Source organism: Sander lucioperca, chromosome 9, assembly GCF_008315115.2.
Source record: "Sander lucioperca isolate FBNREF2018 chromosome 9, SLUC_FBN_1.2, whole genome shotgun sequence".
Lineage (NCBI taxonomy): Eukaryota > Metazoa > Chordata > Actinopteri > Perciformes > Percidae > Sander > Sander lucioperca.
In genome coordinates, this window is record NC_050181.1 from 3,618,338 (window position 1) to 3,633,184 (window position 14,847).

Consider the following 14,847-nt stretch of genomic DNA (forward strand, 5'->3'; position numbering starts at 1 on the left):
CACATGCTTTAAAACATTACTTTTTTCAAATATCCCACAAATTCACCTGAAATTCCTTAACATTTCATAATTTTATAATTTACATTCCGCATCATTAGATCTCACCATTAGACTTAACTATTGATATAATTAGTTTATGATGTTGAATATAGTCTCATTGTAATTCTTGACCATCAAAACATAGGGGTAAATATCACCTATTGTGATTTATCATGTTTGATTCAAGAGATATGATGGAAAATACATAATTTGGTTATGGCGGAATCCAAAATGGCCGCCACAGCTGTCTAAAGGCCTTCATTTATGTTGCATGTGGTATCATTGTAATCGTTGACCATCAAAACATAGGGGTAGACATCATCCTTTATGCAGTTGAATGTTTTGTTCAGGAGATATCATGCAAAATACATAATTTGGCTATGGCGGAAAGTAAAATGGCCGCCGCCGCCGACATGACGTTTTTTTTGCGATGGCTAACGTACTTTTTTGAAAGAGCACTATCCAGTGAGTAATTGTGCCAATTTTGGTGCTTGTATCCACAAGTGAACGATTTCCATAAAAAATGGCACTTAGCTGCTCCACTACCACTGCAGCAGGGACATTCTAAAACGCTTAACATGAAAAAGCTTAACATGGTTTAATCTACCTAAACAATGATCAATCAGATATCAGTCAGTTATCAGTCAGATAACGTCCATAATAATTGGACTTAGATTTTTTGACAGTTTTCAGTGGTTATGAGGAGCAATATGAGATAGAAATTTGGTAATCATTGATCATTGTTTAGGTACATTAAACCGCGTTAAGCTTCTTCCTCGCCATAGGCGCCAATGAAGAAGAAAACGTTAACGTGAGAGAACTTCTATAATCGTTGAATTTCGGTTTAGTTTTTTGACAGGCTAAGTGTTCATGACAAGATATGGCCATGAGAAATATGGTGATGGTTAAGTGTTTTTTTTTTCTTCATGTTAACCGTTTTAGAATGTCCCCTGCAGCCTGAGTTAAAGCAAATATGGTAGTGTATGTTTTGGTCATTCGATTTTCATTTCATGAAATACATAAATGAGGCAATACATATAAACATATGCATTAGGGTTTCCAAAGTAATTTTAGCCTGGGCTGAAAGCACCACCAATGGTAGGCTACACTGGCGCTGTTGCCGTGGAAATGACAACACCCGGTCTCTGAATATGAAAAATTTCTATTTTCGAGTGATTTTATTTTTTGTTATATGAAATAGAAAATGAAAATCAAAGTATATTTTAAATTTCTCCCATCCCCTTTTGACCATGAAAAGGAAAAAATGCCTTGTATTTCAATTTCAAATTTTGTATTTTAAAACGAAAATCAAATAACCATTCGTTTTTTGTTTTTTAATACCTGTTTATGAAATGAAAATCGAATGAACGAAAAAGTACACGGACCCCTACATCATCAGTTTCTATCTAATGTGAATCAAGAGGCTATATCAGCTTCGCTACCAGGCTGTCTTTTTTTTTTGTCTTCAAAAAACTTTATTATTCAAGTACAGATCCATAAAAATCCATTGAAAACATTAAATGCATACATACATACACGAAAAAGGGGCGCATGAAATTTACATTAAAGAGGTTGTAAGGCATTGTAAATGTTCAGAGTCCGGGTGGCTTTCTTATTTGTTAGTCCTTTTTTAAAGTTTCAAAATATAATTTCATGTCATTTTTAAATTGGTGAACAGCCTATCCGGTTCTTTCAGATCGTTCACATTTATAGATATAAAATTTTCAAATAAAATTAAAAGATTAAAAATAAAAAACATGGCATTTATCCAAATCATGTTCTTCATAGTAAAAAAATTCTACCAGGCTGTCTCATGGATGTATTAAGAGAACTGGGCCGTCTTCGTCCGTTCGAGCGTATGGGGAGTGACGTAAGCAAAGAAAAATGGCTGACTTGAGTGTGGGCGGGGCTTGATGTCAAGCCCCGCCTTCCCGCAGACTGCAGCGAGATACACTTGGACATTTTGGAATCGGTGTAAATTCTTAGATGGCCGAAACACAAATCTGAAGAAAATTTCAAAATCAGTTGGCTGAAAAGTGAGTTTCTCTTCAAACTTTCTTCCTCTGCAGCACTAGGGAGATTACATTTACATGGGAGGGCTACATTCTATTATTTAAGAAGAAAAAAAAAAAAAAAAAAAACCCATGTGCCCACCGTCTGAATAGGTTACGATAAGACATTTTCAAAAAAATCCTGACTGAAGCGCGATTTTTCATGTGATCTAAAAATAAAGTTGTACTTGTAGATACTTGCCCAAAGTATGTTGTACCAGATTAACACCAATCAGAACCAATGTGGCATCTTTCATTATACTAAATATAATCTGCACAAGCGGTTCACAATCCACCTCCATAACAGACAAGCAGGTGTAGTTAGAGCAATATCAGTTTATTAAGACATTGATACAATTCTGGGAGAGAAAATCTGATAGAGGGGCAGGGGGAAGAAGCAATATACTCTGGTAAGGGTATCACATGTCAGGAATTCTGAGAGAGCAAGTGGGATTAAAAAAATATGGTATATTAAATTAACACATTCACAAAAGATAAAAGGCAAGTGAACCTACAGTAATACATAAGTCTATTAAGCAGTCCCACAATACATTGCACATATGTTAGCATAACATAATTTGCAGACTTTATACAGCACTTATACCTTTTAGTCCACAAGTAAATTACTAAATGATGGAGAACATCGAATACACACATCTTAATTGAACATGGAAAAAAATACCTGATAAGAACCTTTAAGTTTACAGACCCCATAGCTGTGTAGCGCCAAACAGCCACCTGTCGAGGTTAGAATCTACAACTGTCCGAGAGGGACCACCATAGAAATCACCTCGCTTTTAAACACATACCAAAATTCTGATCCAAGATTTAGCATTGAGAAGTTTTTCCCCCTTTGAATAATATAAGCACAATGCAAGTGGACGATCGCTATCACTGCGTTTTAAAAAAAAATCTCAGGGATCAAATCAGGTCTGCCACATTCATGGGCATCTCCTCCACGGTAGTATTGTAAAACGTCTCGATATCCCGAAGAATCCTCTTGTCTTCCTCAGTGACGAAGTTGATAGCAACTCCTTTTCTGCCAAAACGGCCACCACGACCAATTCTGGAGGGAATAAGATGGGCCACATTAGACTCGAGGAGACTGAGGTGCACATAATGGTGCAATATATGATGCAACTTACCTATGAATGTAGTTCTCTCGGTTTGTAGGAAGGTCATAATTAATGACCAGGGAAACCTGCTGGACGTCGATCCCACGAGCCTGAGCAAAAGAAAGAAATTTAAATGACATTCTAGTCTAAGATGGATGGCTAAATCATTGTGCACGTCAATGTCGCTCGTATATAAGTAACAGATTTCTACAGTAGAAGAACCCATTGTGGAGAACGAGCCCTAATCTCCCAAAATGTTTGACTGCTTGGTCATAACAGGACTGTTGCAGAATTTAAAACATTTGGGGTTAACTTTAAAACCAATTATGACATTTCTTATGTTACCCATCACATTACACCTCATACTAACCAGAAGATCAGTAGTAATCAACACTCTGCTTGAGCCAGACCTAAACTCTCTCATAATCACATCACGCTCCTTCTGGTCCATATCACCATGCTGTAAAAGAGTATTTTGGTAAGGAAAATGTGCAGCATTATTACTGATGAGCCTTGACCATCACAACAGTGTATTGATCCAACAGTTTTAGAGCCAAGCAGGCAAACCGATCGTACCAGAGCAGAGACGGTGAAGTCTCTAGCATGCATCTTCTCAGTCAACCAGTCAACTTTTCTCCTGGTGTTGAGGAAAATGACAGCCTGGGTGATAGTCAGTGTTTCATACAGATCACACAGGGTGTCCAGCTTCCACTCCTGTTGATATCCATGAAAAACAAGTTATGCATTGTTAACTGAACAAAGTTAAGCTGACAAGACAAAAACGCAAGCCTGCTTATCAAGCATCTATTAAACTAAGGAGTAGCTAATGTGTAACACAGGATCTTGAGACGAAGGACACTGGACATTAAGAAAGAGGTCCCCCACAAGCCTCATTTCTGATACTGTGCATTTTAATCTCCTTCCCTGGTGTACCCATGCTTACACGGCCACATGAGCTAAACCTGTGAGGTTTGGCTCCTGCAGTTTCAGCAGGGTGCTTTAGAGAGAAGGGACAGATGACATTCCTAACAGTGAGATGCAGCTTGCTGAAATGTTACCGACTAGAGTGTTGCGGATAAGTAAACCCACCTCTCGCTCCACATTTATGTAGAATTGCTTGATACCCTCGAGGGTAAGCTCTTCTTTCTTCACCAAGATGCGAATGGGTTCTCGCATGAACTTCTTGGTCACCTCCAACACCTCTGCTGGCATGGTGGCAGAGAGCAGGACCACCTTTAGAAGATGAACAACATATCACCATAAGATCCAAGAGACAAGTCATCAATCAAGTCAAAACTTGGTGCAGTTTCGAAAGTACATTTTATACAATTCAGACCTACATGTGGCACTGCACCTTGAGACAGTGGCCAACGAACATTAAGAAAGAGGTTCGACCACATCTCATTTTCAGTGCAGTGGGTAATAATCTCCTTCCACCCTATACTCTGCTAGCATTATTGTATGAAACAAAGTCTGGACCACACAATTATAGCAAAGTTCTGTTAATGCAGAAGGGTTCCATATTAAACATTTCATTCATGTCGGTGTTGTGCTTGTATCCAAAAAGTTCTTACTTGAATGTTTGTGCTCTGCTTCTGGAAGATCTCATAGATTTGATCTTTGAACCCTCGACTCAACATCTCATCAGCTTCATCCAGAACAAACATCTTGATACATTTTGCAGCTGCACAGAAGTGTGGCGTTAAAAGTCAAGCTTTTATTTGTAAAATAAAATCACCCAACTGTTTGAGAATGCTTTTTTGTTGATCCAGACCTCTCATCATACTTACACAGATGTCCCCTGCTAAGCATGTCGTACACACGTCCTGGTGTGCCCACCACTATGTGAGGGGCCTCAGCCTGGAGCTTTGATATTTCAGCACGGAGATCGGTCCCCCCGATGCAGGCATGGCATGCTGCCCCCATGTAGTCACCCAGAGCCAGAATGACCTTCTGGATCTAATGAGGGGGAGATGGGAGCAAAAAAACCAACACTGCTTTAGGATAATGTGTGGTACAGATGGCAACGATGGCAGATGGCAAGACAGGACATTTGTGGAATAACTGTTCAAAGTGATCAGTAAAATCAAAAAGTAATCTCCATTATAGAGTCAGTCCCGAAAGATGGTATGCCATCACATCACCCAGTTTTCCACAGCAACATATGAATGTATTTAAACCACAATCATTCAATTAAGCCAGATTTAGACCGATGCAGCCATGGACAGAGACTACACCAATCTTAAGGATACCGTTTCACAATTTCTGAATTTTGAAAAGTTTGAAAAAAATGGTACCTTAGTAAATGAATCAGTGTCCTCAATATGCTGTCTAGGTCTGAGATACTGTGGAGGTCACTGTGACCTCAGAAACAGCATACCTGCTGAGCCAGCTCTCTGGTGGGAGCCAACACCAGAGCCTGAGTCTCCTTCACCTCTATGTCCAGTTGCTGCAAGATAGAGATGGCAAACGTGGCCGTCTTGCCAGTGCCCGACTGGGCCTGGGCAATGACATCATAGCCTACAGACAAATATATTTACAGTAAGAAGATATTTCTTCCAACTCAATCATTTAGGATTGAGAGAAATGTGCATTCCAAATTCTATACAAAAAATCTGACATTATGTCAGGTTTGATTGCACGGCAGTTATAGTTAACAGTATTGAGTGATCAGTTGGAAAAAAAGTTATCCCCATGAATGGGTAAGTCCCGAAAGATGGTAAAGCATCACTTCACTCACAAATAAAACAATCCACTTATCAGTTAAATATGGTTTTTGTACCTTTGATGCAAGGTATGATTGCCCTTTGTTGAATGGCAGATGGCTTTTCAAAACCATATGCATATATCCCCCTGAGAAGAGTCTCTTTCAGGCTCATATCATCAAAGTTGTCGGTAATCTCATTCCAGTTACTCTGAAGTAAGAAGAATAGTTTGAGAGTGTAAGTAAGTATACACATTCAATGCTAAAGCTGTATCAACAGCTGGGCAAAGACTATTGTCATTTTGTCATGCACTTACCTCGATAACACCATCAGGCTCCATTCCGTCTGGCCCCCCATGGTCTTTTGAGCTGTAAGAAAAAGGATAGGTAAATTTCACTTGAAGTTAACTTACAATCATAAAAATGGAAAAGCTCTTGAGGACAGACTACTAAGAACAGGCAACTACAACAATATGATACCACCACGTGTCGTGATTGATCAAGAGACGTAATGAAAAACCTAACGTTAACCTTTCACGTTAATATTAAAGCTGTAACTTCTATGCTCCAGACCAAAACTCAGCACAATTCCATTGTTTATTTAAATAGAAATGCTTAAATCAACCAGGACTGAAACCTAAGTGATTGCCACTTTAATCGCCTAAAACGTAACGTTAACAACTACGTCAGATGTGTGGCAAGCGGTTCTCACCGGGTTACGCCCAGAGTATCTCACTACAGATGGGTCCGGGGCTTCGCTGGGCGCACGTGTCAAATCCCACAAGTAGGGCTCAACTAACGTTACCTGGTGCTCCTAAATCCCACTTTAAGGGATCTGAAAAGGTTGTCCAGACTGGTTAAGACGCCCACTGTGATTCATGTCAATTTGAGTATCAAAAGAGTTACCGTTAGCCAATATGTCGAATAGTTGGGCCTGTGACGGCTCCTGCTGCCTGAGAACTGATGTTAGGCCGAGCTGTAACATAAGCCTAGTCCCACGGTTCTCACAACTACGACAGCAAAACGTTTTAAAATTATAACCCAGTTTTTAAATGAATCACACATTCGACATAAGAAAGAACATTTTATCAAAATAGCTAGTAAAAATTTGGAAATGCGGTGTAGCTGGGCAGCTAACTGCACCAAGCTAGTTAACTAGCTAGCTAACTGTTAGCAACCCCATAGCCCTCAAAGCGGTCGGGGCCTACTACCTAGCTAGCTATATAATAAATAATTCCGCATCAAACATAGTTCACACCACCATGGCAGGTTTAAGTAAACCAAGCTAAACATCGAGTATTGTTTTCAAAATAAGACGAAATGAAAGGTTCTTACCTGTTAAAATCAGCAGAATCGCTAGACATGATCCGTTCCTAACTTCAGCATGCGACTGGAAAGATCGCTGATGGCGATGCCCACTGCCTTTATGCAGCCGCACTTTTTTCACTGACTAACTTAAAATGCTCCGTTTCGTTGACAATATAGTTTCAGTTGACTGACTTAATGTTTGGATCACAATACATTGTATTCTCTATCTGCTATATACAAATTATGTTTCAATAACCGATAAAAATGTGAAAATTAATCCAGACTATATTTCTCAGCGGAAGGATATTGCAGTGATAAGTAGTGCTTAGGTTTCTACAGTGTCTCTGACAGGTCAAAACTTGTTCTGACTACGGATCTGACAAGGTTGTGCAATATCTTGAAGAGGGTTCGTGTAAGGCCGATACAAGAGCAGGTCATGATGTACAACTGAAAGTAAGAAGAAAAATACGGTAATAATGTAATACAGGAGCCTAAGAAAAAAATGACAAAAAGAAAGATTTACATCCCAATCATGAAACCACTTTTAGTTGCCAAAAAGTTTAGTGAAGGGAATGCAGGAGTAAATGCAGTGTTTTACATGATGTGTTCTTATATTATGTATTCTATCTTAGGCAACTTTGAGATAGCAGTGAGTGAGATAACTATGAACCAGAGTTCTGCTTACATTCTTTCTTTCAGAATGTCGGAGACAGGTTTTCAAACATAACAGTAAATGACAAGTATACAATCCCTCATATGTTGGCTAACTGGAGTGTGTAATGAAAGAGGTGGAGTAGAGAGAGACCTGGTATGTTGCACATCCTCAAGAAACCTGATTGGACAGACAAGCATGTCTCACCATTCTTTATGTGGCATGATCTGGTAAAGAAGTTGGGCAAGGTTTTTTCTTGACACCAGACATTATATTGTAAACTTCCACTACTTACTGACTTGAGTAGCTCTAAATTGACATAAACAATGTATTTTTCTCTGCAGTTTTCTGGTCACCTCTCGTTTTCACACTGATCCTTATTACACTATAATAACCAACATGATGTATTATACTCTTGTGTTTTCCTATTTCGTGAAGTGTTGACTTTAGTCCACTGTGACCAATTAACATGATCAGTTTCTTTCTGTATTGCCCTGTGTTCTCCAATTTCCAAACGTCTGTTTGTCTGGTGTCTCACCCCTGTGGCCATCATTTGGTAATTATTTTTATGAAAGAGTCAGTTTCTGAATTAGTCATAATAGGCCCACTTGGAGGACCTGCACCCTCTAATTTTTTATAACCCATTTAACCGTGAGTGTGTCTGCAAATTGTCCCTTTTAATGTTTTGACCTAGATGTGGATGAAGTTCATGTTAATCCCTGATTGACAAATCGTGTGGACGGATTTCCCTTTAATATCAAAGTTTGTACACTTTTTAAAACTCAACTGGAATCTGAACATTTGATCCCTCCCCCACCAGCAACAGCAGGTTTATTACCAGTTCTGCTGAGTGCACTGATTTGTCTTCCTGTAAGTTTCCGTTACGAGGCAGTGGTGGAAAGGAACTTAGCACATTTAACTAAGTACAATTTTAAAGTACTTGTACTTTACTTGAGTAGTTCCTTTATTACTTTAAAGGTTAAAGCTTTCATCCAAAACATATGAGCGCCTTTAGTACCATTTAGATTATATATAGGCTAACATATAGTTACTACCAGCAGTATTAGCTCCTCATCACAGCATACACATACATCATGAATCCAATAATATTGCCATAGCGACGACACCGCATGAAACTGCTGTGACATCATCTTCAATGCAAATTGCGGACGCTATTGAGCTTAACTATTTAAAAAATGCGGGTTTGCGCAGGATGTCCACTGTTGCGCTAGAGATGATTCTCTCTAATCAGTGGTCTGCAGTGTTTTAACTCCATCTTTTAGTATTGGCTCAGCTCTCTTGGAACCTTGAGGTGGTGGTACCAAAAAAAGTACCAGGTACCAACCAGGCACTATCTACAACTTTTGTCAATGGAAAACCAAAAAAGAGCAAGTCAAGTGTTGCAGTGAAAAAAGGCATTTGTTCGAAGTTAAGTTAAAAAATACAGAACCAAAAGAGTTAGGCCTATTCAAGGGGCCAGTGTTAGTACTCAAACAACTATCCAAGGGGGGCACATATATATATATATATATATATATATATATATATATATATATATAAAAAAGATTATTTTAGGCCTTTATTTGATAGGACAGCTTGGACATGAAAGGGGAGAGAGTGGGGGAATGTCATGTAGCAAAAGGGCCACGGGTTGGAATAGAACCCGCTGCAGCAAGGACTGAGCCTCTGTACATGGGGTGCATGCTCTACCAGGTGAGCTACCCAGGAGCCCCAAGCTTTAAGGATTAAAATGATGCTCCTATGGTGTACTGCAGGCATCATATTTGAAAAGCCAACACCACAGAACCAGCAGTATTTTAGGGAAAGGTCACCATTTAGGTAAAATAAATTGTATATTACAGATAACCCCATTCATTTGCTATACATTTCTATTTGAGGAACGTTATATGAAATTCCAACACCACAGAACCAGCAATATTATGGGAAAAGCTCACCATTTATGTATAGGCAGGCACAAGTAAGTAGCCTATGCTTTAAAGATACCTCCCATTTATTTTCTATACATTTCTAATTGAGTAGCCTATAATGTTACATAAGGCAGGAGGGCAACTGTTGGGTGTGTGGTGCTGCTTTTCTTAGTTGGCTGCCAGTAGAACACCAGTATAGCCACTGGGAACAAGCCATCTCATTTCATTTTTAATTTTTTCTTTAAGTGGGTGAAAGTCACAAAAAGCACATCTAATCATAACTCTTTGTTAATGAATTGCTGTTGTTAGGTTTACGTAACAAGTTAAGTTTTATGACCAGTAGACCTAGATGTCAGTAAACATCTGCTCGAATGCTCCCTTGTGTCCCCTTTGGAGCCGGCACTGCATGGGGCGGTTCGCTAGTCACTGGTGAACTGTCTCTGTTAAAGATTAACAAATCCCCTACTGTATATTAATGCTATTCCAACACTGCATAAGTCAGTGGCCAACTTGGGCCACCCCAGTCAAAAAAGTCTGGACACACCACTGTGCTCAGGTCTGTTTCCCTGGCCCAATTAACCTTGGTTCCTTCTATATATTTCTTAAAATACCCTTCAACACTGTCAAATAAGAGCAGTTTTGTGTCTGGCTTACAATAATTCATACAAGACATGTTTGCTTTTATTCCAGTGCAATGCTGAATGTACACAATTATTTTTCCCCTTAGGAAGACAGACAATGATAGTATTGTTTTCTTCAGTTCTGACACCAAAGCAGAACAGCAGAGTGTACTTTGACTCTAATGCACAATGGTGTAGTAGTTGGAGAAGAGTTCCTCCCCTACTGTAATGTCTCTGAGTGATACAAGGACAACACAGCGTAGAGGCCTCTGTGTGTCATGGCTGTAGTTGACATTAGGCAGATACAGGCGGAGCTCGATGGGAAATGTGTCCGGCACGTCATACTCCTGGTAGCACACGTTAGCAGGCAACTCATTAGAGCAGTTGTTCACATACTGACCAACAGCAAGTGGGTTTTGTGGACTGGCTGTCAGCCAGCTGGTGTCACTCATCATGAAAGGCCCTATTCTGTCCCTGCCACTGCATGACTTGAACACCATTTTGGATATGCCTTTGTCATTTCCATCAACCAAGACACCATCAATACACCTGAATAAAAAAGGGTTTCTGATGGACTGGAGGAGAATTGGCTCATAGGCTTGATATACTGTACCAGGGTACATGGCCACTGTAGCTCCTTTGGGTACAAATCCTTTGGTAACAAACACTCCAGTTCCTGCAAAGGGCAAAGTGCTAGGTTTCCGGTCAATGCAGAATCCAAGAGACTGTAACATGGCATCATCTCCACACACTGGATTTCCTCCACACTGGTGTTCTTCACTTGTTACCTGTCTGAGAAAGTGAGTTTGAGCTGCTCGGAGTCCCCCCGTATTTGCCCCATTACTGAGCAGGACTCTGAAGAGCTGCAGCAGGCTCTGTGAAACCTCCTCATCTGGGACCTGTTTGTCTTTCGAGCGCTCCTTTACCTGCCGCAGCGTTTTCTCATTTTTAGACAGGTTCAGTACAACCCATGGGACAAATCGGTGTCTGTACGATTTCCATTTGTTCTGAAATCTTTTTAGAGCAGTTCTAAACATCCAGATCGACGTCTGAGAGCTCGGACATGGAGGAAGAAGCTTAGTTTTAGAGTCTCTTCCGTTAAGTTGCTCCAAAATAAAAAGCACACTTGCTAATATCCAAATTCGTCTCAGAACTCTCAAACTTTAATAAAGTTTTTTTTTCACTTTACGACAAATGTGTATAATGTGTTAAATAGGAAAAACATCGAACAATTTAACACTTTAAGATATGGCTAAATCAAGGAGCGACCAAACCTATGCTTTTATTTTTGATATATGATGCTTCAACCGGAAGAACTTTTTAAGTGACTCGAAAAAACTTTACATGCATTAGCCAGCTGGATGGGAGGAAAGGGAGTCGGGCAAAGACAAACATGGTAAGAAATTACTGTTTTTATTCTGGTGCCGTGATGTAATCATAAACTATTACTTTGGGGTGATAAATATAATAAAAAAAGCTGCGCTAATGACCTTGTATTCCCTTTATATAATGAAAACAAACGTAGCTCTCGACGTTAGCATTAGCTCGCCTAGTTAGCTAGCTAGCTAAGCTTGCTAGCCTTTAAGCCAACTGACAAACAAAATTGGCCAACGTTACACACACTGCAGCAGCGTAAGCTATGTGTTGTTGTCGACAGGATTTTATGACTAGCTGTATTGTTCAATGTTATCATAAATGTAAAGATATTAGCTAGCTAGCTAGCCAGCCAGTCAACACATTGCAAGTCGGTGTATGCTGTCAGGATAGCATGTTATTGCTGTTTTTTAAATGTGTTAAACCATGGTTCGGTGTTTATGTAACATTAGCTAACAACTAGCCTACACTTCGTGGTTGTTTTGGAGTTCTGCAGTTGGAAATTTCGTTGTTAGCAACTGATATAAATGGTTATTCCAATAGATAAGTGATGTGTTTGATTTTGCTATTGCTGTTCTTTACGTTAGACCATTTGTGTGTTATTGCAACAAGTGTTTTGTGTGTCTTTGTGCAGAACAAGCTGAAGTCCTCACAAAAGGATAAAGTTCGTCAGTTCATGATTTTCACACAATCCAATGAGAAAACTGCACTGACCTGTCTGTCACAAAATGACTGGAAACTAGATGTTGCTACTGACAAGTTTTTCCAAAATCCAGAGCTCTATGTTTCAAATCTAAAGGGGGCCTTAGACAAGAAGAAGCTTGATCAGCTGTACAACAGATATAGAGGTATGGAAAGCTTATTGAATGTGTAAGAATAAAGCTCCACAGTTATAGTCAATGCAATTTTCAGCTTGTTACAGTAAAGGGATTCTATCACAGTGGAACACTGAAAATATTGAGTGTTATTTATTGAAAATTGTCCATCTGGCTCTGAAGTAAATGACAAAAGCACTCTTCACACTCTGATACTTAGATCCTCATGATGACAACAAGATCGGCATTGACGGGATCCAGCAGTTCTGTGACGACCTGGCTCTGGACCCAGCCAGTATAAGTGTCCTTCTCATAGCCTGGAAGTTCAGGGCAGCAACACAGTGCGAGTTTTCAAAACAGGAGTTCATGGATGGCATGACAGAACAGGGGTGAGAATGTATTTTCAGATGGCACCATATACTTTTTTTCTGTAAAGTGGTACTTATTATCAAACTTAACAGTGCTACTATACTATATATAATACGCTATGTACACATAGAGTTTGCTGTAAAAAAGTTTATCTGTATAGAGGTTCTCAGCTTTGTTTGGAAGATGTCAAATAAGTTACCATTATACATATGCATGCATCTTATGAATAGCTTAGTTTTACAACAAAGATGAATGTACTCCACTGAAAAAACATTCCTCTTCTTCCAGCAAAACACAAGTCTGCTTTTGTGTCTCCCCAGGTGTGACAGCGTTGAGAAGCTAAAAGCTCAGCTGCCAAAGATGGAGCAAGACTTAAAGGACCAAGGGAAATTTAAGGACTTTTACCAGTTTACATTTAATTTTGCAAAGAATCCTGGCCAGAAAGGTTTGGGTAAGAACCTTTAATGCTAATCAGCATCAACCGTCTGTTTGTTATGTTATTGTTGAATGTTTATTGACCTATTTTTGATTCTCTTACAGATTTAGAAATGGCAATTGCATATTGGAATTTAGTACTGGCTGGAAGATTCAAGTTCCTGGACTTGTGGAACAGTTTTTTAGTTGTAAGTTGATAATCACACTCAAGATTACTCTACAAACGCAAATATAATCATGTCTCATTGACTTGCTTCAACTTTGCCCAACATCTTTTGCAGGAGCACCACAAAAGATCAATTCCTAAGGACACTTGGAACCTCTTACTAGACTTCAGCACAATGATCACAGATGACATGTCGAATTATGATGAGGAAGGTTTGTACAGACACTCAGCTGAAAGTGAACCCGTTTATCACTGTGTGCATGCAAGCGCCTATGACCTGTAATTGTTCCCTCACAACTTATTAGATGAAGGGCCTCTACCCTGCTTCACACAGGCCTAGTATGTTTTTTAAGTATTAAAATATCAGATCAGTCCAGTTCCATAATCATGTCTTCTTCCATGGTAGAGTCAATTAATTTAATTAGTTTTGTGTGTTCATTCAACAGGTGCATGGCCTGTCCTTATTGATGACTTTGTGGAGTTTGCACGACCACACATCGGGACCAAAAGCACGGCAGTTTAAAGGCTGCTCTCACTAAAGGAACATCCATGTGAGGTTTCCAACAAACCACAGTGCGCAGTGAACGGAGGACAAGGGGACCGCACTGAGCTGAGAACTATGTTGCCTTTTCAACCCTCAGGACTGAAATATTTTACACAGCAGAGACTTTATATATGTGTGTGTGTATTTACATATATAAAAAAGGCATATCTCTTTGTTGGTCAACTTGTGGTGGTCTGGAACTTTTATCTAAAGTATTGGCTTTTTTGTGTGCGCTCAAGCCAACTAGAGAGGAGTCACCTCCGCTCAAAAGCAGGTAATATTAGACACACTTTTGAATTATAATCTAAACAAGAGGGTTCACGAGGGGATGTTGTTCTTTAAATATTGAATTTTAATACTCGTGTGCATTCCTGATTTTGTTTTTGTTTTGATACATTTGTGCGATAAGTCAGTATAAAACATTGATTGTAATTTTTTAAGCATAATGCTGTTTGTTTAAACAGAAATGTATAAAGATAAAATAAATGTTTCAATTTGGTATCTTTAAAACTACCAGGTCTCTGTCTGTTTCTGTGTAAAAAAAAAAAAATATATATATATATATATATATATATATATATATATATATATTCATAGAAGTCATTCTCAGTGACCCCTGGTTAGTGAATATTGTTGGTTAATATGATTTAGGGCCTGTGTGAGTTGAATTGCTATATGAATGTTATGATTTAAATTAGGAAAAATGGAAGATGTCTTTGTTTCTCTC

At 39.1% G+C, this 14,847-nt stretch overlaps 3 protein-coding genes and 4 non-coding genes across 7 annotated transcripts; 1 reads left to right on the forward strand and 6 right to left on the reverse strand.

Annotated features, from left to right (window-relative positions):
- Positions 1–2,411: 2,411 nt before the first annotated feature.
- Positions 2,412–7,519, reverse strand: eif4a2 (eukaryotic translation initiation factor 4A). The gene is made up of 11 exons (XM_031294404.2): positions 7,245–7,519; positions 6,227–6,278; positions 5,988–6,120; positions 5,586–5,725; positions 4,996–5,164; positions 4,780–4,889; positions 4,295–4,438; positions 3,782–3,919; positions 3,576–3,665; positions 3,236–3,315; positions 2,412–3,156 (listed from the first exon to the last, which is right to left on the reverse strand). Exons 1-11 carry the CDS (start codon positions 7,271–7,273, stop codon positions 3,012–3,014), a joined length of 1,230 nt encoding a protein of 409 aa, XP_031150264.1. The 5' UTR covers positions 7,274–7,519; the 3' UTR covers positions 2,412–3,011.
- Positions 4,032–4,217, reverse strand: LOC116046256. Its single transcript, XR_004104083.1, has one exon. It is a non-coding gene; the product is annotated as a small nucleolar RNA SNORA81 (small nucleolar RNA).
- Positions 4,544–4,721, reverse strand: LOC116046257. Its single transcript, XR_004104084.1, has one exon. It is a non-coding gene; the product is annotated as a small nucleolar RNA SNORA81 (small nucleolar RNA).
- Positions 5,277–5,351, reverse strand: LOC116046258. Its single transcript, XR_004104085.2, has one exon. It is a non-coding gene; the product is annotated as a small nucleolar RNA SNORD2 (small nucleolar RNA).
- LOC116046259 lies at positions 5,870–5,943 on the reverse strand. The gene has a single exon (XR_004104086.1). It is a non-coding gene; the product is annotated as a small nucleolar RNA SNORD2 (small nucleolar RNA).
- A 2,937-nt stretch (positions 7,520–10,456) lies between the features above and the next one.
- Positions 10,457–11,547, reverse strand: setd9 (SET domain containing 9). The gene has a single exon (XM_031292937.2). The coding sequence runs from the start codon at positions 11,452–11,454 to the stop codon at positions 10,597–10,599; it is 858 nt and encodes a 285-aa protein (XP_031148797.2). The 5' UTR covers positions 11,455–11,547; the 3' UTR covers positions 10,457–10,596.
- A 67-nt stretch (positions 11,548–11,614) lies between these two features.
- On the forward strand, positions 11,615–14,136 carry dcun1d1 (DCN1, defective in cullin neddylation 1, domain containing 1 (S. cerevisiae)). The gene is made up of 7 exons (XM_031294432.2): positions 11,615–11,813; positions 12,426–12,639; positions 12,827–12,995; positions 13,296–13,426; positions 13,516–13,598; positions 13,692–13,788; positions 14,023–14,136. Exons 1-7 carry the CDS (start codon positions 11,811–11,813, stop codon positions 14,097–14,099), a joined length of 774 nt encoding a protein of 257 aa, XP_031150292.1. The 5' UTR covers positions 11,615–11,810; the 3' UTR covers positions 14,100–14,136.
- Positions 14,137–14,847: the final 711 nt, after the last annotated feature.

Bases quoted from the DNA above. Each gene is read 5' to 3' on its own strand.
- setd9 (XM_031292937.2), bottom strand. From the start codon at position 11,454: ATGTTTAGAACTGCTCTAAAAAGATTTCAGAACAAATGGAAATCGTAC.
- eif4a2 (XM_031294404.2), bottom strand. From the start codon at position 7,273: ATGTCTAGCGATTCTGCTGATTTTAACAG. The intron at 4,890-4,995 runs GTAAGTATGATG...ACTTCTGTGCAG, and splicing joins GCTTAGCAGGGGACATCTGT to CTGCAAAATGTATCAAGATG. The intron at 3,157-3,235 runs GTAAGTTGCATC...TATTCCCTCCAG, and splicing joins CGAGAGAACTACATTCATAG to AATTGGTCGTGGTGGCCGTT.
- dcun1d1 (XM_031294432.2), top strand. The intron at 13,427-13,515 runs GTAAGAACCTTT...ATTCTCTTACAG, and splicing joins TCCTGGCCAGAAAGGTTTGG to ATTTAGAAATGGCAATTGCA. The intron at 13,599-13,691 runs GTAAGTTGATAA...CATCTTTTGCAG, and splicing joins TGTGGAACAGTTTTTTAGTT to GAGCACCACAAAAGATCAAT.